The following is a 23,034-nucleotide window of genomic DNA, read 5'->3' on the forward strand; positions in this document are numbered from 1 at the left end:
TCATAACATAGCTTTGTCACTATATAATCTTTGGGAAGTTACTTGCATTCTGCAGCATTTAGCTTCTTAAAAGGGGATTAAAAATAATTATTCCCAGGGAGATGAGAAGTTTTAATTAAATATTATATGTGAAAGTGCTTGGCAAATAGATTGAATTAAATACATGTTAGCTAATGCTGCTCCCCTCAAATCAAGCATTATAGAAGAGCTCTATTGCTTTCAATCAATCTTCCCAAACTAATCTCATCTACCTGATGAATTTACAGCATATACAAATTACTCTCTGTTGAATGAGTATTATTTACAGAATGATATTACAAGCTCCTAGTGGGTGAGAAGCAGCCCTTCCTTTCCATTTGTGAGTGCTAGGCATTGAAAAAAGAATGAGTGACTGTAACTAACAGTGGAATCCTAACCAGTAGACATCATTCTGTTCCCCTCACACTTACAGAAACTTTCTAGGCAGTGTATTTAATGTACCTTTTATTTTTAATGGATCTTTCGTTATTACTGCCAGAGTTTATCTCTTTGATCCAGAGAAGAGATTCAGCTATCGATGTGACTACACCACAGAAAATACAGGCAAGTCTCAGGCACACTGTTTACTGTGGTGATAAGCATACTTATTTAATACCACCAACCCTAGAGGGACATGGTACTCTATCTTCAGAAATAGAAATGGACTGCTAATTATGGCATCCAAGTAAGAACTTGGGCCACAGTACTGGGCTGGGCAGCTGGGCTTGCAGCATACCTGATGAAGCCTTAAATCAAGATGTATGTCATGGGAATCCAAAGAAAATGATAAAACTTTTAAAAACCAGTAGCTACTTACCAAGAGAAAATAATAGTAAAGAATACAACAAAGAGACCAGGGATAATGGCTCTTGCCTATTACTCACCTTCAAAGAGCATCATGAAACTGAATAGTTTAATCCTTGGTTGTTCTTCTGGGTCATAATGATTTTGTTTTTCCAGAAAAAAACCTTTAAACAGGCACATTACTAGAAAAAAGAAAATTAAAACCTCACTATTGTATGGAAGAAATTAAAGATAATAATATTAATATATTTTTTTGCTCTCCCTCAAATTTTCAGGAATTTCAATGTGTTTCTTAAACATTTACTTTACTGTGCCAGATTCTAAATGGTGGGAATTTATTGTTTCCCTTAACACCATTTTACCAGCTGATATTCAGTTTTAATAATATATTTCTTTTAAATCAATGTTTTATTTTCAAAATGTTTCACATTAATTATTAATATGTTTCATATTAAAAATTATATTTTAAAGACTTTATTCTCTCTTGGCTAGAATTAGTTCAATTTACACTAATGATGTTTTGATTAAATGAATTTCTTTCTCACTGAATTCATGCGGTTTTAGAAAAATTGTTTAATAGCTCAATATGAAAGTTGTATTTTATTAATTGGAGCTGGGATTTGATTTCTTGCATATTAAATGTTGTTGCTACTGGAAACATTACTTAAATAATTTTTTTGTTTTATTGCACAGGTTGGTTAAGGTCAAGGAGACTGAATCCCAGCTTGGATTTCAGAAATGACAGAACATATCTGTTTTGGGCTAAAAGTTACCATGTGCATAAAGAAGTCTTCTTTCTGAGAACATACCACTTTGCTATTTTAAGATCTTTAATATTTTATGCATTGTGCATTTGTTAGATGAGAAGATACTTTTCCCCATGAAAAATATTTTTATTGAAGAGATTGTAGCTAAAAATAACAGCTTATGTTCCAGTTAGTAAAATTGACTAAAAATATAATCTAAATATTTTTATAAATCATAAATTAGAATTTTATCTTGATTTTTAATTTTATATCATGTTTGATGTTAGAGTGACATTGAAATTAAATGTATTGTAAAAATTCTTTAAAGTAAACACTATTTAATATTTAAGGCTGCTTTTAGTTCTTTGGTTGTCTGTGTTGTGTGTTTATTCTCTAATTATTTATAGAAATGTAGTTCCAAATTCTTATTTTATCCTTCACAGGCATTCAGTTCCCATTTTTAAATTTTACTCCAAGTTGAAGGCTTAGGACAGCAGATTGGGAAAAAAGACTATTTGTGGCAAAGAGAAAGATGAGGAAAGAAAAGAAAGGAAGAGCTTTGTTTTGTTCTCCACTCACCCTTTCATGGCTAATGTCTTGCATTACCTCCTCTGTAGCTTCTAAACCCCTGGAACAAGACAGGGTGGACATTGTGTGACTTAGACTATTGAATTGGCCCTCTTTTATTCTCTGAGGGCAGACAGCACAGCAATAAGAACGCTTTTAGAAAACACACACAAACACAAGGCTGGATAGCTTCTTGAGTTATTGGTGTAGGGTTGGGTGAGAAAATATGGATGGTTAGGAGAAAAATATAGAGAACTAGAGGAAGAGGAAGGCACTGGAGAATCACACCGAAAGTGTATCCTGGGAACCCACAAATGCCACTTCCTTGAGTGCTTCTTCTGTCTTCAATCTTCTGTGTCTTCCATACCTTCATCTATCTCATTACCCATCTTTATTAATAAAGTAGTGCCCTAAGCCAGGAAAGTCAGAGTTCCTGGCTCCTATGGTTGAAAGATGGAGAACCACTATTTGCAGAAACGATTTCATGTGGAAAGTTCTTATGGTTTTGTCACCTGAACATAACTCAAGAGCAAAACTCTATCTCAGGAACTGGTTGTATATTGCTATCATTTTACCTGGAATAGACTTAGGCACTTCACTTTCATTAACCTGTTTCTCCCTGACTGGACCATATCTTATCGATAGGGACATATTCTTAGTTCAGTTCCCACATAACCTTACTTGCAACTATCTTGGTCATTCTATATTGAATGAAGCACTATTAGTAATGGCTTAGTACTCATGACACCAGTGATACCAACAGATAATCTCAAGTGTGACAATCTAAAGATGTGGTCCCTAATGGCAAAACATCAAGACAGCCTCCTCTACCTTGGTCCAGGTGTTCTTCTTCCATTAACATTGTCTTCTGTGCTATTTGTTACAGACAAGAAACAAAACTGTTTAGCATGTCATTGAAGATCTTTCATGTTTACTTTTTCAGCTTTATTCACATCATTCTCCACCTTACTTAAACTGAAAAAATTTGCAGAACTCTGACTATATCTGTCCCTCCCACTTCTGGGCTTTTGTATATACAGTTGTCTTTGCTTCTGGGCCCCATTTATCATACTTAATTACCTGGATAAGTCTTACTCTTCAGATTAACTTAGATCTACTTCATTTTAGAAGCTGATGAACTGATTCTCACAAGAATACGATAAGCATTATTCTTGAGGCTCCTGTAGTACACGCTAATAAGCCTGTTCTGTTGTGGCACTTCACAATCTGGTTTTCTTATTCCTCCTTCTTTGACTATTCATTTCCTAGGGCAGGTGTTGTCCTGTCTCTGGCAGTTAGGTGTTTGTATTGTGATTGAAACTGGCTTTGTCTAGGCATCAACTGGTAGAAAAGTATAACTTCATCCATGATTCCAACTCTAAACAAATGGTTTTTATTTTGAAGAAGAAAAAGAAACTTTTAAGAGTTTTTCTTATATGATTACAGTCATTATAATGATGGGCAGAAAAAAATAGACACAGTGTAAAGGTCGGGCGAGCATCGGAGGAAGAGACCACCAAGAGACTGTCTCATGCAACAGCAAAGGGTTTATTGGGGGTCCAGCATGCTGGGGCTCAGAGCTCACTTGAATAGAGCAGAGAGAGAGAGCCCTGGGAACAGCTTAAGCAGAGCTTATATACTTTCCTTGGAGAGGGCAGGGACTTCACATACAGCATAGCCAATCATTGCATGGTTTCTGGGAGGGGTTGTTTTCGTAGAGCAACCAGATGATCAGTGGGCATTTCCGGGAGTTGTTTTCAACTTCTACATGAGTTTCAGGTTCCAGGAAAACAGAACTTAATTCTTACATTCTTAACCTTTTCATTCCCCACTTCTTTTTCTGACTACTTTTAATCTTAAAAGTAAGAAATCATAATTATTGAGGGGTATCATACTCTATTTCTGCCAGTGAGGCATATTGTTGTCTGATTACCGTAAGTTTAACTTGTCCAATTTGAGCTTGGAGAAAGGAAACTACACGGTTGAGCAAACAGGGTCCTACAGTTAGCAATAATATGAGGATTATTAATGGACCGGCCAGAGCTGATAAAAGCGTAGTTAACCAGGGGGACTGTGTGAACCAAGACTCAAACCACCCTTTTTGGGCCTCTCTCTCTAGCTGACGCTCTTTAAGGTGTCTTTTTAATTTACTCATAGATTTTTTTTACAACTCCAGTATGGTCGGCATAAAAACAACATTTTTCCCTCAATGCAGCACAAAGGCCCCCTTCTCTCATGAAGAGGAGGTTCAACCCTCGCCTGTTCTGTAAAACAACTTCAGAGAGAGAGGTTAAAGATTCCTGTAAAGCTGTGATGCAGGTTTCTAATATCTTTAAGTTTTGGTCTATTGCTGCTTCTAATTGGGTCATTTGTTGTGTCCCACGGACCAGGGCAGTGGTTCTTGTGCCCACCCTTGCAGCAACTCCTATTCCTAAGAAGATGGCTAAAGTGAGGGATACAGGTTCCCGGCGGAACCGGGTTGTATGCCCCCTATTTGATCTTCAAACGAACCTGCGTCATGATAGAGCACTCTGGGAAACATCTGCACCATTACACAATAATTTACAGAGCTGTTAAATACCTGGGATGAAATGCAAGGAGTTAACCCTGAGTCACATGCCCACCAGGTTCCATTTTCAGGGGTAAGGAAACCCTGTGTGGTGCTAATTTTTTTTTATCTGGGTACATAAGTGTTGTTTACTTTTAGTGGGGACCCTATATATAAGCCTGCCCCGGTTACTTCTGGGAGGGTTACGTAGATGAAGTCTCCCACTTGATATCCGTGTGGAGTCCCTTCGTCCCCAGGTTGGTAGGCAGTGGCCAGCTGTTTCCACAGGTATCGCTGGGTTCTTTCAACAGCTTTAAGTCTGTCAAGCAAGGGGATGTGAAAGGAATCGTTAGGTCTTAGAGTTGGGGTTAGGTCCCTTACTGGAGGAGGGACACCATAGAGAATTTCATAGGGGGTGAAGTTACACAAAGAAACAGAGGGAGTATTTCTTGCACAAAACAGTGCATTAGGCAGGAGCATAGTCCAATCTTTTATGCCGGTCTCTAAGCTTAATTTTGTTAAGGTCTCTTTAATGGTTCTATTCATTCTTTCTGCCTGTCCTGAGCTGTGGGGTCTATAAGCACAATGTAACTTCCAATTAATCCCCAGGGTCCTGGCTAACCCCTGACTTACCTGGGCCATGAATGCCTGTCTATTATCAGACCCTATTACCTTAGGCAGGCCGTATCTTGGAAAAATATCTTCCAGGATCTTCTTGACCACCATTTGCGCTGTTTTTTTTTTTTTTGTGGGGAAGGCTTCAATCCATCCTGAAAATGTATCTACAAAGAGTAGGAGATATTTGAGTCCATACCTTGCTGGCTTAATTCCAGTAAAGTCCATTTCCCAGAATTGTCCTGGTCTGGTTCCTCGTAGGCGCTTTCCTGCAGGAAGCTTGGAAGGGTAAGCATTAACCAATTGACAGACCCAACAAGCTTTTGTTACCTGTTCAGCTATTTCCTTTCGCTGTGAGTCGGTTAGTGGAAAACTCTGTTCTTGATCCTTCAGGAATGCCTGCAGTTTCTTTGAACCAAGGTGAGTGAGTTGATGTACATTTTTAACGTAGTGTAGGGCTTTCTGAAATTGCAGGCTGGGCTCAGTGAAGTCGAGGAGTTCAGTGTCCTTAGATGTTAAGTTGTCAGGGTGCTCCGACGTAGTTAAATCTCCTGACTTATGTCCCCCCAGTGTGGAAAGTGTTAACATGGTTACTCAGTTTAGGGCTGCCAATTTAGCCTCTTCATCTGCCCTCCTGTTCCCGACTGCTATGGAATCATTTCCTTTCTGGTGTCCTGGACAGTGCACTATAGCTAGTTCCCTAGGGCTTTGCACTGCTGAGAGGAGGCGGAGGATCTCATCTCTGTTTTTTATTTCTTTTCCCGCGGAGGTTAATAGTCCCCTTTGCTGGTAGATAGCCCCGTGTATATGAGCGGTAGCGAAGGCATAGTGGCTATCTGTGTATATGGTGGCCTTTTTGCCTGCCGCTAGCTCCAATGCCTTCGTGAGGGCAATCAGCTCTACCTTTCGAGCCGATGTTCCCTCCGGGAGGCTAGAGGACCAGATGACTTTAGTTCTGCTAACTATTGCTGCCCCAGCCCGCCGCTTACCATCCTGGAGGAAGCTGCTGCCATCAGTGAACCATATGACCTCAGGGTGGAGCAGTGGCTGATCCTTTAAATCCCGTCGTATACTGGTTTCTTCTGCCAGTATATGTTGACAGTCATGAGTGATGGGTCCTGATGATTGTTCAGGTAGTAGTGTAGCCGGGTTAAGCGGGGCGGGGGGTCCCAGCGTTATTCTGTCTTTGTTGAGCAACAGGCTCTGATAGTGTGTTATTCTAGAGTTTGATAGCCATCTATTTGGTGGCTGGCAGATGATGTTCTCTAGGGTATGGGGGGCTATAATGGTTAGCTTCTGCCCCAGCGTTAACTTATCAGTATCCTTGATTAGAAGGGCCGCGGCTGCTATAGCTTTTAGGCAATGGGGCCATCCAGTAGCCACTGAGTCCAGCTTTTTAGACAAGTAGGCTACAGGCCTTTTCCAGGGCCCTAGAGTCTGAGTGAGCACTCCTCATGCTATTCCTTTCTTTTCCTCAATGTAGAGAGTAAAGGGTTTTTCTACATCCGGGAGTCTAAGGCCGGAGCAGATAGCAGCGCCCTTTTGATGTTATCAAAAGCTTGCTGGTGCTCAGGGGTCCATTGGAATTGGGCACCCCCCTTTAACAGCGGGTATAAAGGAGCAGCTAAGGATGCAAACCCAAGTATCCATAACCTGCAAAAGCCAGCAGTCCCAAGAAACTCTCTGAGTTGCCTCCTGTTAGATGGGGGTGGTATCTGCACAACGGTTTGTTTTCTGGGCTCAGTGAGCCATCGTTTACTGCCCCTAAGGGAATAGCCCAGGAAGATTACTTCTTGTTGGCAAATTTGGGCCTTTTTGGCAGAAGCTCTATACCCGAGTTGAGCAAGCTCGGATAATAGTGCTTGGGTCCCAGACTCACAGTTTTCCTTGGTGTCGGCTGCCAGTAGCAGTTCATCCACATATTGAAGCAGGGTGACTTCGGGGTGCGTAGTTCTGAAGTTGTTGAGATCTCTGTGGAGGGCTTCATCAAAGAGAGTGGGGGAGTTTTTGAACCCCCGTGGGAGTCTAGTCCAAGTTAGTTGACCAGACGTTCTGGTTTCTGGGTTTACCCACTCGAAAGCAAACAGCAACTGACTATCTTTATGCAGAGGCAAGCAAAAGAAAGCATCTTTTAAGTCCAGAACATTATACCATTTCTGCTCAGGGTTCAGAGTGCTAAGCAGATTGTACAGATTAGGTACTGTGGGGTGAATGTCCTGCACTCTGTTGTTGATCTCTCTTAGGTCTTGAACGGTGTGATAGTCCCCGGTTCCTGGCTTTTTTACTGGTAGCAGGGAAGTGTTCCAGGCCGATTGACAGGGCCTTAGGACCCCTAAGGCCAGATATTTCTGAATGTGGGGCCTTATCCCATCTTTAGCTTCTTTGCTCAGAGGATATTGTTTGACATTGATTGGGGAGGCTGAGGTTTTTAACTCCACTGTTATTGGAGGTTGTTTCACGGCTAGGCCTAACCCAGCAGTTTCTGCCCAGGCATCTGGGTAATCTGTTATCCATTTCTGGGGTAGCTTGCCTGTTTGATCAGTCTTGGGGGGGGGTGTGAAGAGTTGATGTTCATCTTCTACTGACATAGTTAAAGCCGTGACTATAGGAGTTTTTACTGAAGGATTTAGAAATTCCACTTGGGGGCCTTCAGGGTTAAAAGCTATTTTGGCCTGGAGCTTGGTGAGCAGATCTCTGCCCATCAATGGAGCCAGGCATTCTGGAATTACTAGGAAGGAGTGATAGACTTTTCCTTTCCCCAGGTCCATGGTCCTCTTAGTTGTCCAAGCCCGATATTTACTGCCGTTAGCCCCTTGAACTAGAGACCTTTTATTTGATAGAGGGCCCAATGGGACCTTAAGGGCTGAGTATATTGCCCCTGTATCCACTTCAAAGTTTACTGGGGTCCCCTCCACTTCAAAAGTTACCCTGAGCTCAGGGAGGGGATCCGAGCCCCGACTTTCCTAGTCATCCTCCAGAGTCAGAATGGCTGGCTGGCATGGCTGTCTCTTTCTAGGGCACTCTTTGGCCCAGTGTCCTTTTTCTTTACAGTAGGCATATTGATCTGAGGCCAGGGGTGGCCTCTGGTGTGGGCCCAGGTATCCCTTCCTGTCTCCCTGTTTCTTAAATTCTGGCCTATTTGTTGTTATGACCAGGACCTTAGTCAATGCCTTAGTCTGTCTTTTGCTTCTCTCATCCTCCCTTATAGTATACCTTCTCGGCTTCTCTGACTAAATCTCTCAAAGTCATATCTTGTAATCCATCTAAGTGTTGTAACTTTCTTTTAATATCCAGGGCAGCTTGCCCAATAAAGGCCATCATGACAGATGCCTTTTGATCCTCTGCCTGAGGATCGAAAGGAGTATATCTCCTATATGCCTCCATAATTCTCTCTAGAAACATAGAGGGAGATTCATCAGGCCCTTGAATAATCTCTCTTACCTTGGCTAAATTAGTTGGTCACCTAGCGGCCGCTCGGAGACCCACTATTAGAGCCCAGCGATAAGTGGACAGATGCTCCCTACCTTCAAAGGTGTTGGGGTCCCAGTTGGGTCGCTTCAAGGGGAAGCCGGCTTCGATTATGTTGGGAAGTTGTGTCGGTTGCCCATCTGGTCTGAGGATATTTTTTTCTAGCTTCCAGGAGGATTCTCTCTTGTTCCTCTGTCATGAAGAGAGTCCCTAGGAGTTGTTGGCAGTCATCCCAAGTAGGCTGGTGTGAAAACATCAATGATTCAACCAGACTTGTGAGCTGGGTGGGGTCCTCGGAAAAAGGGGGATTGTTATTTTTCCAGTTATATAGGTCTGAAGAGGAGAAAGGCCAATACTGGTAGGCTTGCATTTTTCCCCCATGGCCGTCGTCGTCAATCATTGGCCCATAGGGATGGAGGGGGAGCATCACGGGGGCTCCAGGGTTTTCAATCATTCGCTGCCGGCGAGTTCCTTTAGCTGGGCCAGCTTTCTCCAGGGGAGGAGGGGCTGTGTGTGCCGCGGGGGAGTCATCTGGAGGGCACTGGGCCGGCCTAGCTTTCTCCAGGGGAGGAAGGGCTGAGTCAGCAGCAGGGGAGTCACTTAGAGGGAGTTGGGGGTTGGGGGACGAGGGCAGGGGATAAGGAGGGGGAGGAGAGTCCAGTAGAGTCAAATTTTGAGACTCAGGGAGAACAGAGGGTGGAGGAGGAGGAGGAGCAGAGGGTTTGAGAGATAGAATCGTGGGGGAAGGAGTAGGAGTGGGGGAAGGGACAAGGAAAGGCTTTACCCATGGAGGAGGAGATTTGCAGGGGTCCTGCCAAGTTAAGATATACAGCTGTTGATCTAGATGGCTATGTGGCCCCGGCTGAAAGACAATATCTCTGACTTTTCGAATTAGTGGGAAGTAGAAAAATCCTTCTGGGGGCCATTCGACTCCAAAGGTGGGCCATTCTGAGGCATAGAGAGTCTGCCAGGTCTGGCGTTTTACTGAAAAAGAAAGATTCTGAGCCCTTAAGTCGACTTTGGTCCAGTGATCAAGGGTCAAGGATAGAGGCGTTGAAGTGCTCTGTCCCATAATGAAAGATACACAAACAGTGAAAGCAATGACACACGACACAGACAAGACAAGACAAGACAATAAAAACAGACAATGAACGTCGAACACTGAGACCAGGACTGAGTAGCCGGCAAAACCCGATGGGCTGGCAATACCAAATCCGAAACAAAATATCACCGAGTCGAGGAGACTATTGTTCCTTGATTTCCCGAGTCCTCTGGGGCGTCCCCCAGGGACGTGGCCTGTGGCTCTGTGACACATCTGTCAGCCACCGACGGAGAGAGCTCACGCTCTTCACTGACAGCCACTTTGCCAAGCCCTAACCTGAAACCTGAAACTGGAAAGAGGCGCCTTATTTACCCCGAGAGGAGCCTGTTGGGGTCTTTCGTCCGCCGCTGCCGGATCTCAGTGGAACCTCCAGATGTAAAGGTCCGGCGAGCGTCGGAGGAAGAGACCACCAAGAGACTGTCTCATGCAACAGCAAAGGGTTTATTGGGGGTCCAGCATGCTGGGGCTCAGAGCTCACTTGAATAGAGCAGAGAGAGAGAGCCCTGGGAACAGCTTAAGCAGAGCTTATATACTTTCCTTGGAGAGGGCAGGGACTTCACATACAGCATAACCAATCATTGCATGGTTTCTGGGAAGGGTTGTTTTCGTAGAGCAACCAGATGATCAGTGGGCATTTCCGGGAGTTGTTTTCAACTTCTACATGAGTTTCAGGTTCCAGGAAAACAGAACTTAATTCTTACATTCTTAACCTTTTCAACAGAAAGAACAGAACTGAGTTCTTTTGGAATTATTTTTGCCCTCATATGCTTTCTTTTCTTATAGTTTCCCATTCTATACTTCCTCAACTGCTAAATCAAAGACTTGAAGCAAAAAACTCAACTCAGTCCTTTGACATTTAATGACAAAAATTTTGAAACCTTAGGATGAATATTGTCCTATTTATCAATTTAGTATCTTATTTGGTATTTGAGTTTCTCCCTATAAGATTTTTTATTAAAACCTATGCTTTTAATTTACTGAATTTTGATCCAGTTTATTTAGTTCATGAAAAAATTTCAATGTGTTTATTTAATGAAAATGTTTTAAATAAATCACTAGTATTAGATACATTCCTTGAGATTACATGAATAAAACAAATCAAAACCTCCTTTCTTATGATAATATTTCAAGTATTTGAATACAACTATCATGTTTTTTTTTTAATTTAGAAATATTTATTCTTAGTTGTTTTTCTACACACACATGCATCTTCAGTAAAATGTATTCCTACACAAACATTCCTATACAAACATTGTCCCACATGGGTTATTCAGTAGCTACAGCTTTATGTCTTTCCTTCAGTATATTGTAACCACTTTTTACTAAATCTACTTAAGAATAGACTTTGGAAACTACTTTCACAGTGACTATTAATTTTTTTTTTCTTTTTCTTTTTTTATTGGTTGTTCAAAACATTACAAAGCTCTTGACATATCATATTTCATACATTTGATTCAGGTGGGTTTTGAACTCCCAATTTTACCCCAAATACAGATTGCAGAATCATGTCGGTTACACATCTACATTTTTACATAATGCCCTATTAGTAACTGTTGTATTCTGCAACCTTTCCTATCCTCTACTATCTCCCCTCCCCTCCCCTCCCATCTTCTCTCTTTACCCCATCTACTGTAATTCATTTCTCTCCTTGTTTATTTTCCCATTCCCCTCACAACCTCTTATATGTAATTTTGTATAACAATGAGGATCTCCCTCCATTACCATGCAATTTCCCTTTTCTCTCCCTTTCCCTCCCACCTCATGTATCTGTTTAATGTTAATCTTTTCTTCCTGCTCTTCCTCCCTGCTTTGTTCTTAGTTGCTCTCATTATATCAAAGAAGACATTTGGTATTTGTTTTGTAGGGATTGGCTAGCTTCACTAAGCATAATCTGCTCAAGTGCCATCCATTTCCCTGCAAATTCCATGATTTTGTCATTTTTTAGTGCTGTATAATACTCTGTTGTGTATAAATGCCACATTTTTTTTTTATCCATTCATCTATTGAAGGGCATCTGGGTTAGTTCCACAGTCTAGCGATTGTGAATTGTGCTGCTATGAACATCGATGTAGCAGTATCCCTGTAGTACGCTCTTTTAAGGTCTTCAGGGAATTGTCTGAGAAGGGCAATAGCTGGGTCAAATGGTGGTTCCATTCCCAGATTTCCCAGGAATCTCCATACTGCTTTCCAAATTGGCTGCACCAGTTTGCAGTCCCACCAGCAATGTACAAGAGTACCCTTTTCCCCACATCCTCTCCAGCACTTGTTGTTGTTTGACTTCATAATGGCTGCCAATCTTACTGGAGTGAGATGGTATCTTAGGGTGGTTTTGATTTGCATTTCTCTGACTGCTAGAGATGGTGAGCATTTTTTCATGTACTTGTTGATTGATTGTATGTCCTCCTCTGAGAAGTCTGTTCAGGACCTTGGCCCATTTGTTGATTGGGTTATTTGTTTTCTTATTGTTTAATTTTTTGAGTTCTTTGTATACTCTGGATATTAGGGCTCTATCTGAAGTGTGAGGAGTAAAAATTTGTTCCCATGATGTAGGCTCCCTATTTACCTCTCTTATTGTTTCTCTTGCTGAGAAAAAACTTTTCAGTTTAAGTAGGTCCCATTTGTTGATTCTTGTTATTAACTTTTGTGCTATGGGTGTCCTATTAAGGAATTTGGAGCCCGACCCCACAATATGTAGATCGGAGCCAACTTTTTCTTCTACCAGACATAGAGTCTCTGATTTGATATCTAGCTCCTTGATCCACTTTGAGTTAACTTTTGTGCATGGCGAGAGGAGGGGATTCAGTTTCATTTTGTTGCATATGGATTTCCAGTTTTCCCAACACCATTTGTTGAAGATGCTATCCTTCCTCCATTGCATGCTTTTAGCTCCTTTATCAAATATAAGATAGCTGCAGCTTTGTGGATTAGTCTCTGTGTCCTCTATTCTGTGCCATTGGTCCACCCACCTGTTTTGGTACCAGTACCATGCTGTTTTTTTTTACTATTGCTCTGTAATATAGTTTTAAATCCAGTATCGCTATACCACCTGATTCACACTTCCTGCTTAGAATTGCTTTTGCTATTCTTGGTCTTTTATTTTTCCATATGAATTTCATGATTGCTTTCTCTATTTCTACAAGAAATGCCATTGGGATTTTGATTGGCATTGCATTAAACCTATAGAGAACTTTTGGTAATATCGCCATTTTGATGATGTTAGTTCTGCTTATCCATGAACAGGGTATATTTTTCCATCTTCTAAGATCTTCTTCTACTTCTCTTTTTAGGGTTTTGTAGTTTTCATTGTATAAGTCCTTCACCTCTTTTGTTAGGTTGATTCCCAAGTATTTTATTTTTTTTGAGGATATTGTGAATGGAGTGTTTTTCCTCATTTCCGTTTCAGAAGTTTTGTCGCTGATATAGAGAAATGCCTTTGATTTATGCATGTTGATTTTATATCCTGCCACTTTTCTGAATTCATTTATTAGTTCTAGTAGTTTTTTTGTAGACCCTTTTGGGTCTTCTAGGTATAGAATCATTTCATCTGCAAATAGTGATAATTTAAGTTCTTCCTTTCCTATTTTTATGCCTTTAATTTCTTTCGTCTGTCTAATTGCTCTGGCCAGTGTTTTGAGAACTATATTGAATAGAAGTGGTGATAGAGGGCATCCCTGTCTTGTTCCAGATTTTAGGGGGAATGCCTTCAGTTTTTCTCCATTGAGAATGATGCTAGCCTGAGGCTTAGCATAGATAGCTTTTACTATGTTGAGGTAAGTTCCTGTTATTCCTAGTTTTTCTAATGTTTTGAACATAAAGGGATGCTGTACTTTGTTGAATGCTTTTTCTGCGTCTATTGAGATGATCATATGGTTCTTATCTTTAAGTCTATTGATGTGGTGAATAACATTTATTGATTTCCGTATATTGAACCATCCTTGCATCCCAGGGATGAATCCTACTTGATCATGGTGCACATTTTTTTTGATGTGCCTTTGTATCCAATTCGCCAGAATTTTATTGAGGATTTTTGCATCTAGGTTCATCAGAGATATTGGTCTGTAGTTGTCTTTCTTTGAGGTGTCTTTGTCTGGTTTCGGAATCAAGGTGATGTTGGCCTCATAGAATGAATTTGGCAGAGCTCCCTCTTTTTCTATTTCCTGAAATAGCTTGAAAAGTATTGGTATTAATTCTTCCTTAAAGGTTTTGTAAAACTCTGCTGTATACCCATCCAGTCCTGGGCTTTTCTTGGTTGGAAGTCTTTTGATTGCTTCTTCTATTTCATCTATTGATATTGGTCTGTTTAAGTTGTGAGTATTCTCCTGACTCAGTCTGGGCAAATCATATGACTTAAGGAATTTATTGATGTCTTCACTATCTTCTATTTTATTGGAATATAGGTTTTCAAAATAATTTCTAATTGTCTTCTGTATTTCTGTAGCATCTGTTGTGATATTTCCTTTTTCATCCCATATGTTAGTAATTTGAGTTCTCTCTCTTCTTCTCTTCGTTAGCATGCCTAAGGGTCTGTCGATCTTATTTATTTTTTCGAAGAACCAACATTTAGTTTTGTTAATTTTTTCAATAGTTTCTTTTGTTTCAATTTCGTTGATTTCCGCTCTGATTTTAATTATTTCTTGCCTTCTGCTACATTTGCTGTTGTTTTGCTCTTCCTTTTCTAGGGCTTTGAGATGAAATGTGAGCTCATTTATTTGTTGGTTTTTCCTTTGTTTGAGGAAAGACCTCCAGGCGATGAATTTCCCTCTTAAAACTGCTTTCATTGTGTCCCATAGATTCCGATATGTTGTGTCTGTATTTTCGTTTATCTCTAAGAATTTTTTGATTTCCTCCTTTATGTCTTCTGTAACCCATTGATCATTCAGTAACATATTGTTCATTTTCCATGTGATGTAGGATTTTTCCTTCCTTCTTTTATCATTGATTTCCAGTTTCATTCCATTATGATCAGATAAAATGCATGGGATTATCTCCACCCCTGTATATTTACTGAGGGTTGCCCTATGGCATAATATATGGTCTATTTTTGACAAGGATCCATGTGCTGCTGAGAAAAAAGTATATCCACTTGATGATGGTTGATATATAATATATATGCCAGTTAAGTCTAGGTTGTTGATTGTGATATTGAGTTCTATAGTTTCTTTATTCAACTTTTGTTTGGAGGATCTGTCAAATGGTGAGAGAGGTGAAGTCACCCATAATTATTGTGTTGTGGTCTATTTGATTCTTGAACTTGAGGAGAGTTTGTTTTATGATCGTCGCAGCACCATTATTTGGTGCATAAATATTGATAATTGTTATGTCTTGTTGGTGAATGGTTCCTTTTAACAGTATATAATGTCCTTCCTTATCCCTTTTGATTAACTTAGTCTTGAAGTCGATTTTATTCGATATGAGGATGGCCACCCCTGCTTGCTTACGAGGACCGTGTGCGTGGTATATTTTTTCCCAACCTTTCACCTTCAGCCTGTGTATGTCTTTTCCAATCAGATGTGTCTCCTGGAGGCATCATATTGTTGGATTTGTATTTTTAATCCATGTTACCAGCCTATGTCGCTTTATTGGAGAGTTTAAGCCATTAACATTTAGAGTTACTATTGATATATGGTTTGTATTTCCAGCCATGTTTGATTATTTATCTTTTTATTTTTTAATTTAATTTAGTTTGTTTCTCCATGGTTAGCTTTCCCCCCGCCCTCTGTTTTTATAGGGGCACTTCCCACTGATGGTTTTGGTTATTGTTTTTCATTTCTTCCTCATGTAGTGTTTTGCTCAAGATGCTTTGCAATGCTGGTTTTCTGACTGCAAATTCTTTTAGCTTTTGTTTATCATGAAAGATTTTTATTTCGTTGTCGTACCTGAAGCTTAATTTTGCTAGATACAGAATTCTTGGTTGGCATCCATTGTCTTTCAGTGTTTGAAATACGTTGTTCCAGGATCTTCTCACTTTCAGCGTCTGTGATAAAAAATCCGTTGTTAACCTTATTGGTTTACCCCTGAATGTAATCTGCCTCCTTTCTCTTGTAGCTTTTAATATTTTCTCTTTGTTCTGTATATTGGATATCTTCATAACAATGTGTCTTGGCGTTGGTCTACTGTGATTTTGTGTGCTCGGTGTCCTGTATGCATCTACAATTTGTATATCCGTTCCCTTTTTTATTTCTGGAAAGGTTTCTGTAATTATTTCATTCAGCAGGCTACTCATTCCCTTGGTTTGAATCTCTGTACCTTCTTCTATCCTGATGACTCATAGATTTGGTTTTTTTACGTTATCCCATATCTCTTGGATGTTTCTCTCGTGATTTTTAACCAGCCTTTCTGAGTTGGCTAGGCTCTTTTCAAGATGATATATTTTGTCTTCATTATCTGACGTTCTGGCTTCTACTTGCTCCACTCTGTTAGTGATACTCTCAATTGAGTTTTTAATTTGGTTTATCGTTTCCTTCATTTCTAGAATTATTGTTTGATTTTTTTTTATAATCTCTATCTCCTGATAAAGATGCTTAACTTCTTCTTTTATCTGTTTATGTAATTGATTTTCAAAGTGTTCTTTCACTGTTTGGATTTGCTGTCTCGTATCCTCTTTAAGGTTCCATTCCATCTGTCTAAGGTATTCCTTGAGTTCTTTATATGACCATTTTTTTTGCTGACTCTAGGTCCTCCTGAATATTTAGGCTGTCCTTCATTGTTTGTACCCCTTTTCTTCCTTGCTTTTTTATGCTGCTCATGTTACTTCTTGTTCTGCTTGACTGCTGAGTTACTGTTTAGTCTTATAAATTTATTTGATGCTTGGGAGGAAAGATATTAGAAGGGAAGGGAAGAAGTCACTAAAGAGAATGAGAGTAGGTAGGTAGAATTCAAGGAAGGGGGAATAAGAAAATTGAAATGAAATGAAAAGACAAAAGAAACAAAAACAAAACACACACACAAAAGTTAGAAAATAAAGAAAGAAAGAAAAGAAAAAAAATTTTTTTACAAAAATAATAATGATAAAAATAATGAAAATTAAAATTAAAAAAATTATAATAATAATAAAAAAAATAGAAACATTAAAAAAAGTTAAAGAACAACAACAATAAAAAATTGAAAATGAAAGAAAAAAAGAAAAAGAAAAAAATGATAATAATAATAATAATAATAATAATAATAATAATAAATGCAGTTATAGAGTTCGATTAATTTCTCTTCCAGTAGGTGGAGCTGTGCCCACTGGGTCAAGCTTCTCCTCTCACTAAGTGGGAACCAATCACTGTGTAGCAGCTCTTCCTCACAGACTGGGCGGGTCTCCAATCCTGAGTACCTAGGGCCTTCTCTTGTGTTTCCTCAAGCCAGGCCGTGCTCACCTGTGACGCTCACCACAATACTGGCTACACGCCATGTCTGCTGCTCCTGGGAGCCCTGTTGCGCTGGTTTCAGTGCAGTTATCTCCTCTGCCAGTGACGTCAGTTCTCTGCCAAGGTGGTATCACATGTAAATGGTGACCGTTCGTTCCCTTTGCCGGGTGACCAGTGCAACGGGTGGGTCCTGACTGTCTCTCCCAATCCCCATTTCAATCCTGTGGCCACTGCCTATGAAGGCTCGGTTGGTTTTTACCTCTGAAAGTTCCTAAGGGCCAACCAGTTATTTCAGCGGGATTGTTAGTGCTGAGTCATGAGAAGCAGGCGAACCGGAGCTTGGATGCAGCCGATCCGGGCTCGGTGTGTGTGTTCTGAGGGGCCCAGACTGTACACCCCAGATCCACGTCAGCTCAGCATTGCCTAGTGATCCCGGGCAAACAGCATTTATACAGTTTACAGCTCCCTATGCCTGCGCAGTTGAAGAGGTCAGAGGCTTGATCTCTCCCCGCCCGCTGCCATGTTAGATCTCCTCAATGATATTCATGTTGCCCTTACAGCTTCCTGGCATAAGCAAGTTCTTGGGATTATACAAACTGCTGCTTCTGTTTCCAGTCCAGATTTCTAGAAATTAAACCCTGCCGCCGTCGCCTCTTCCCCGGGGCCACGCTCAGGGGCGCCGCGCTCATCCGTCCGCGACTGTAGCTGCACCAAAGAACCGGTGCCCAGCCCCCAGGGCCCAAGCGGCTGCCGCCGCAGCTCTCCGGCTCCCTCCTCTGAAGCACGGGTCCCCTCGCAGGGGCATGCAGAACGACCCCAGAGCAGGCTCTGCCTGAGGGTGCAGCGGCAAACAGGCGACCCAGGCACTCAAGGCTGCGGTCCAGCCTTAGGAGGACAGGGCTCGGCACGCAGCCCAGCTCCAACCTCTAGGTGCGGCTGCCGGACAATGTAGCCATAGCCATCAAGACAGCCGGCAGAAAGCAAATGGCGGCTCCCGCGGAGTGGATTTTCGGCACAGAAACTGCAGCCCAGCCAACAATCCCAATCCACAAACTCTCCCTGTATAAAAAATATTCAAAAAAAAAAAAAAAAAAAGGCAGGGCGCACTGAGCTTTCTTTGCCTAGGGTACTTACAATCAACTGCTGATTACACATTCACCTTTTCTGCCCGGAGCGAAGCGAAAGAGGAAGCAGATGGGAGCAAAGCGCCCGCGGCTTTGGGCGGCAAAGCGTCCGGGAGCCAAGCGTCTCTTTTTCGATCTCTTTGTTCTTCTTGCTGCTTGGCAAAGTGGTCCACTACAGATTAACGGTGAAAGGGGTTCTTACATGCTGTGCGAAATCTCGATTAAAGCCGCTGCTCTGAGCACCACGCTCAGCATTTCAGCAACCCCCGTGCGCAGCAGCCATCTTCTCGACTATTCAACTATCATGTTTTAACTGGGGTTTCTCTACTTGCAAATAAATATGAAATTTAATTGTTGATTAGGCTCAGTGCCCTGTGAAAACTACTGTTGTATATTCTCAAATTATTCTCTAAGTGCTAACCTTCATAGATATTTGCACTAGTACCAGGAAGTGAAATACAATGATATACTCTAGTTTTTTCTACTATATTTCTCTTAATTCATACTAAGAAATCACATTATCATTATTATTTTGGTATGTGCATCCTACAATTAACTGAAACCAGGTTTTCTATATATCAAGTCATCTAATTTTCATATTGTCATGCTAAGTTACCTGATGTCATACTAAATTTTAAGTACAGAGATAAAGTTGTCAGTGTTTTAAAAAAGACACCTAGTGAACAGAAAAGCTGTCCACAAGTATTCACATAGATTGTTTACATGCCTGATGAGGGACCTGTGTTTCATTTTCATGTATTTTGGTTATTGATTAGAGATTCTGGTTCTTGTGTTTCCATACTGCAGTTTGATAGATCTTTTTAAAGTAAACACAGATATCTGGCCAAATTCATCTCTGCCTCATTGCTGACCAGATTTTGGCTTTTTAGCAAAGTCTACATCATCCTATCACCATCATCCAACATAGCAGTTACTATTTTCATCTTTGCTCTTAGCCTGTCATCATTTAAATTTTATAATGACTTTGCTTGGGGATAAGATAGGGTATGAAAAAGCAGCATGTCTTCCCTATCCTGAACTTGTACAGTTACATTTATTTTTATTTTTTGGCCACAGTGAATTGTTTTTATTTATTGCTATCAGATTTCTTCATATTACATTTAACCCCTCACCAGTCTATTCTGATGACAACATTTTTATCTAATGTCTAACATATTTCATTCCATATATAATGCATTTTGGAGATTTAAATGAAAGAATCAAAGTGCAGGTTTATTTATCATCTTATCAAACATGGACTTAAATTCATTCTACCAAAGCTTGTTCATTCTTCTTAGTGTGAAAGTCATTGTAGTTGACAGAGAAGTTCGAAGCAAAAGATTAAGAAGCTAAGTTTTTCTTTTATCACTCCTTATCGGAGACAAACAGCAAGCTGTGTTTTATATGAATACACTTGTGTTGTTGTTACCTCGGTATACCTTTATTCAGATAAATCAATCATTATATTTATCCTCCTTGCTTACTTGTTTATTGCCTTTATTTCTCACTAAGATAAAATTGATAAGAGTTCAAATTTTCATAAGACAGGGAAAAATTTTTCAAATGTTCTGATTTTTTCTTCCCCCAAAGAGTCATCCATTTATTTTTGAATTCCCACAACATTACTCCAATTTGTCACATTTGTGCATTGCATTGGGAAAATATTCTTAAATTTCTGCAACTGGCTTTGTACTTTGTAATATATGCTGGAAATCCATTGTCTTTTTCCCTTCTCAAATATGCCATGGAAAGTGCATCTACCTTTAGGTTCATGAATTTCAACTGTTCCCTTTTGATTGTTTTGCAGGACTTGTGGTTGGAAATGAGACCTCTCCCTAAAATTCCCCCAGAAGTTAATGCAGGAATATTCCGAGTTGAAGTGATTAGATATGAGAGTTGTAACCTAACTGGTCCATCTTACTTTGAATGGACCACCTGGGTGTTAACCTGGCTGGTGGAGGAGGCATGGCTGGAAAAGGTGGGTCACTGGAGGTGTGCCCTATGGCCTTTTCCTCTTTCTTCTCTGCTTCCTTTCCACCATGAGCAGAGCAGTGCTTCTCCACAGTGCCCTTTTGCCATGCTTTGTTCTGCCTCATCTTGGGTGGGAAGCAATGGAGTGGCAACCATAGATTGAACCTTGAAACTGGGAGCCAAAATAAACTTTGCTTCCTCTAAGTTGTTCTTGTCAGATATTTTAGTCACAGTGATGAAAGCTCACTAACAGGGCTACTATAATGCATCACCTATCACAAATTATTCTTGTTTGAATTACGTTGCATTCCTATCATTGCATGTTTATCAGAGGTCTAATTATATGAGGTCACAGTAAAAACCCTTGGTGTATTACTGTGTTGGACTTAAACTGCAAGGTATTTAAGTTTACTTTTTCATTAATATTCTTAATTTATTATTCACAATATGTATGTTGGTCTATAGATAGTAATAGTGTGTAAGTTGCACCTCCTGAAATTGTGCCTTCTTTTTTGCATTTTTTGAACAAAATTCTTCCAGAGTCTAGGGTGGGCATGCTTATCTGAGATGTTTTTTCTTTCATTTTTCTTTCTTGGTAAAAACTTTGATGAAAGAAGGTAAAACATTAGTACTGATAAAGTGTGATGTATTATCTCATCACAGTGTTCTCAGTACCCCATTTACTTGATAAGTGTTGACTCGATCCTAGTTACTATATGGAAAATCCAAGAGGGTATCAGGTGAGCTCACTGATTTTTCCTACTTTTTTTCCTGCTGCCTTGTTGATGTTCTTCACTTAGGAGGCTTTTTGAGTTCTTCCTCTTGCTACTGCTACTGATGCTGAGGTTGTTCTTCACTGGAACAGGTGATTGAAGTAATGTGACAGTTATGTTCATAGATATTCTATTAAGGTATATAATGTCCTTGAAATCCATACAAGGTATTGTTTCTTTTAATAGTAATTATCTTCCAATTTCTGTCTTATCTGTGTCTTCAATTTACATTTAATGTAAATGTTGATTGGTTAAGTGTGATTTTATTTTCTTGTTTTCTAATTTTTCTGTTTTTTACTTCTGTATTTATTATATTTTTCCATATTTTTGATTGGTGCATTATACTTGTACCTAATGGTAGGATTTGTTGTTACATATTCATACATGCATACAATATGACAATATAATTTGGTCAGTATGATTTTACAGTATTTCCATTTTCCCTTTCATCTCCTCCCTGTCCTGTCACTTTCCCCTGTTCTACTGATTTCCCTTTAATTTTCATGAGATTCTCCCACTCCACCTTTCTTTTCTTTTTTTCTCTTTAGCTTCCACATATGAGAGAAAACATATCATCCTCAACATTCTGATATTGGCTTATTTTACTTAACATAATGTTCTTAAGTTCCATCCATTTTCCTGAAATGACTTAATTTTATTTTTATTATAGCTGAATAGAACTCCCTTATGTATATATACCACATTTTCTTTAGTCATTCATCTATTGATGGACATCTAGGTTGGTTCCATAGTTTGGCTATAGTGAATCGTGCTACTGTAAACAAGGGTATGCATGTATTGCTATAAATAATGACTTTAATTCTTTAGGATAAATACTGAGGAGTGGTATAGCTGGGTCAAATAGTGGCTCCATGCCTAGTCTTTCAAGGAACCTCCAAAATGATTTCCACAGTGTTTGTGGTAATTTACAATTCTTCCAACAATGTAAAAGTGTTCCTCTTTCTCCAAATCCTCTCTAGCATTTACTATTGTTTGTATTGATGGTTGCCATTCTGACTGATATGATATGGAATCTCAGTGTAGTTTTGATGAGCATTTCCCTAATTGCTAATGATGTTGAGCATTTTTTTCACTTATTTGTTGGCCATTTGTATTTCTTCTTTTGGGAAATGTCTGTTTAATTCATTTGGCCATTCATTAATTGGGGTTTTTTTTTAGTGGTTTTTGAGTTCTTCATATATTCTAGATATTAATCCTCTGAAGAATAGTTAGCAAAGATTTTCACCCATTCTGTAGGTTCTTACTTCACATTCTTAATTGTTTCCTTTGCTGTGCAGAAACTTTTAAATTTGACTTCTTTCTACTTATTAACTCTTGGCATTTTTTTCTGAGCTTTAGGGATCCTATTGAGAAAGTTGTTGCGGGAGACTTGGAGTGTTGACCCTATGTTTTTTTCTAGGAATTGTATAGTTTCTGTTCTATAATTATTGATGTGTTAGGGCTTAAATGTTTCATTTTATTTTCTTATTTTCTAATTTTTGGTTTTTAATTCTCTATTTTCTTTATTCTGTTTTTCGATGGATTAATTACAGGTTTGTATTTTGATTTATCTATTGTGTTTTTGACTATATTTTTTGTAGAGTTTTTAGTAATTGTTCTAAATATATTATATTGAGTTTGGATCATAATCCCAAAAGATATATCCTGAATTCCATATCCTAAATTTTGAAATCTTGAAAGATCAAATTTCTGAAAAAATATTAAAAATTTCCCCCTCCCCATCCTTAAAAGATTTTTAAAAGGACATTTATTGACCTTTTAAACAAAAATTTATTTGAGGAGCATATGAAAATATAAAGGAACAGTTCTTTATTCTAACAATAAAGTAGGCAATGATATCAAACATGTTTTGCCTATATATGTAAATACAAATGACAACCATATGGATAAAAGTTATGGGCAGACAATTAATAAATAGGTAAAAA

The 23,034-nt window shown here is 39.5% G+C and overlaps 1 protein-coding gene across 1 annotated transcript; it reads right to left on the bottom strand.

Annotated features, from left to right (window-relative positions):
• Positions 1–4,809: 4,809 nt before the first annotated feature.
• On the bottom strand, positions 4,810–9,838 carry LOC114100786 (uncharacterized). Its single transcript, XM_071619675.1, is given in 4 exon segments — positions 4,810–6,812; positions 6,815–8,433; positions 8,495–8,907; positions 8,909–9,838. Coding segments are annotated over 4 exon segments (4,965 nt in total).
• Between the last annotated feature and the right edge of the window lie 13,196 nt (positions 9,839–23,034).

The sequence above is a fragment of the Marmota flaviventris genome, chromosome 12 (assembly GCF_047511675.1).
Source record: "Marmota flaviventris isolate mMarFla1 chromosome 12, mMarFla1.hap1, whole genome shotgun sequence".
In the NCBI taxonomy this organism is placed as follows: domain Eukaryota; kingdom Metazoa; phylum Chordata; class Mammalia; order Rodentia; family Sciuridae; genus Marmota; species Marmota flaviventris.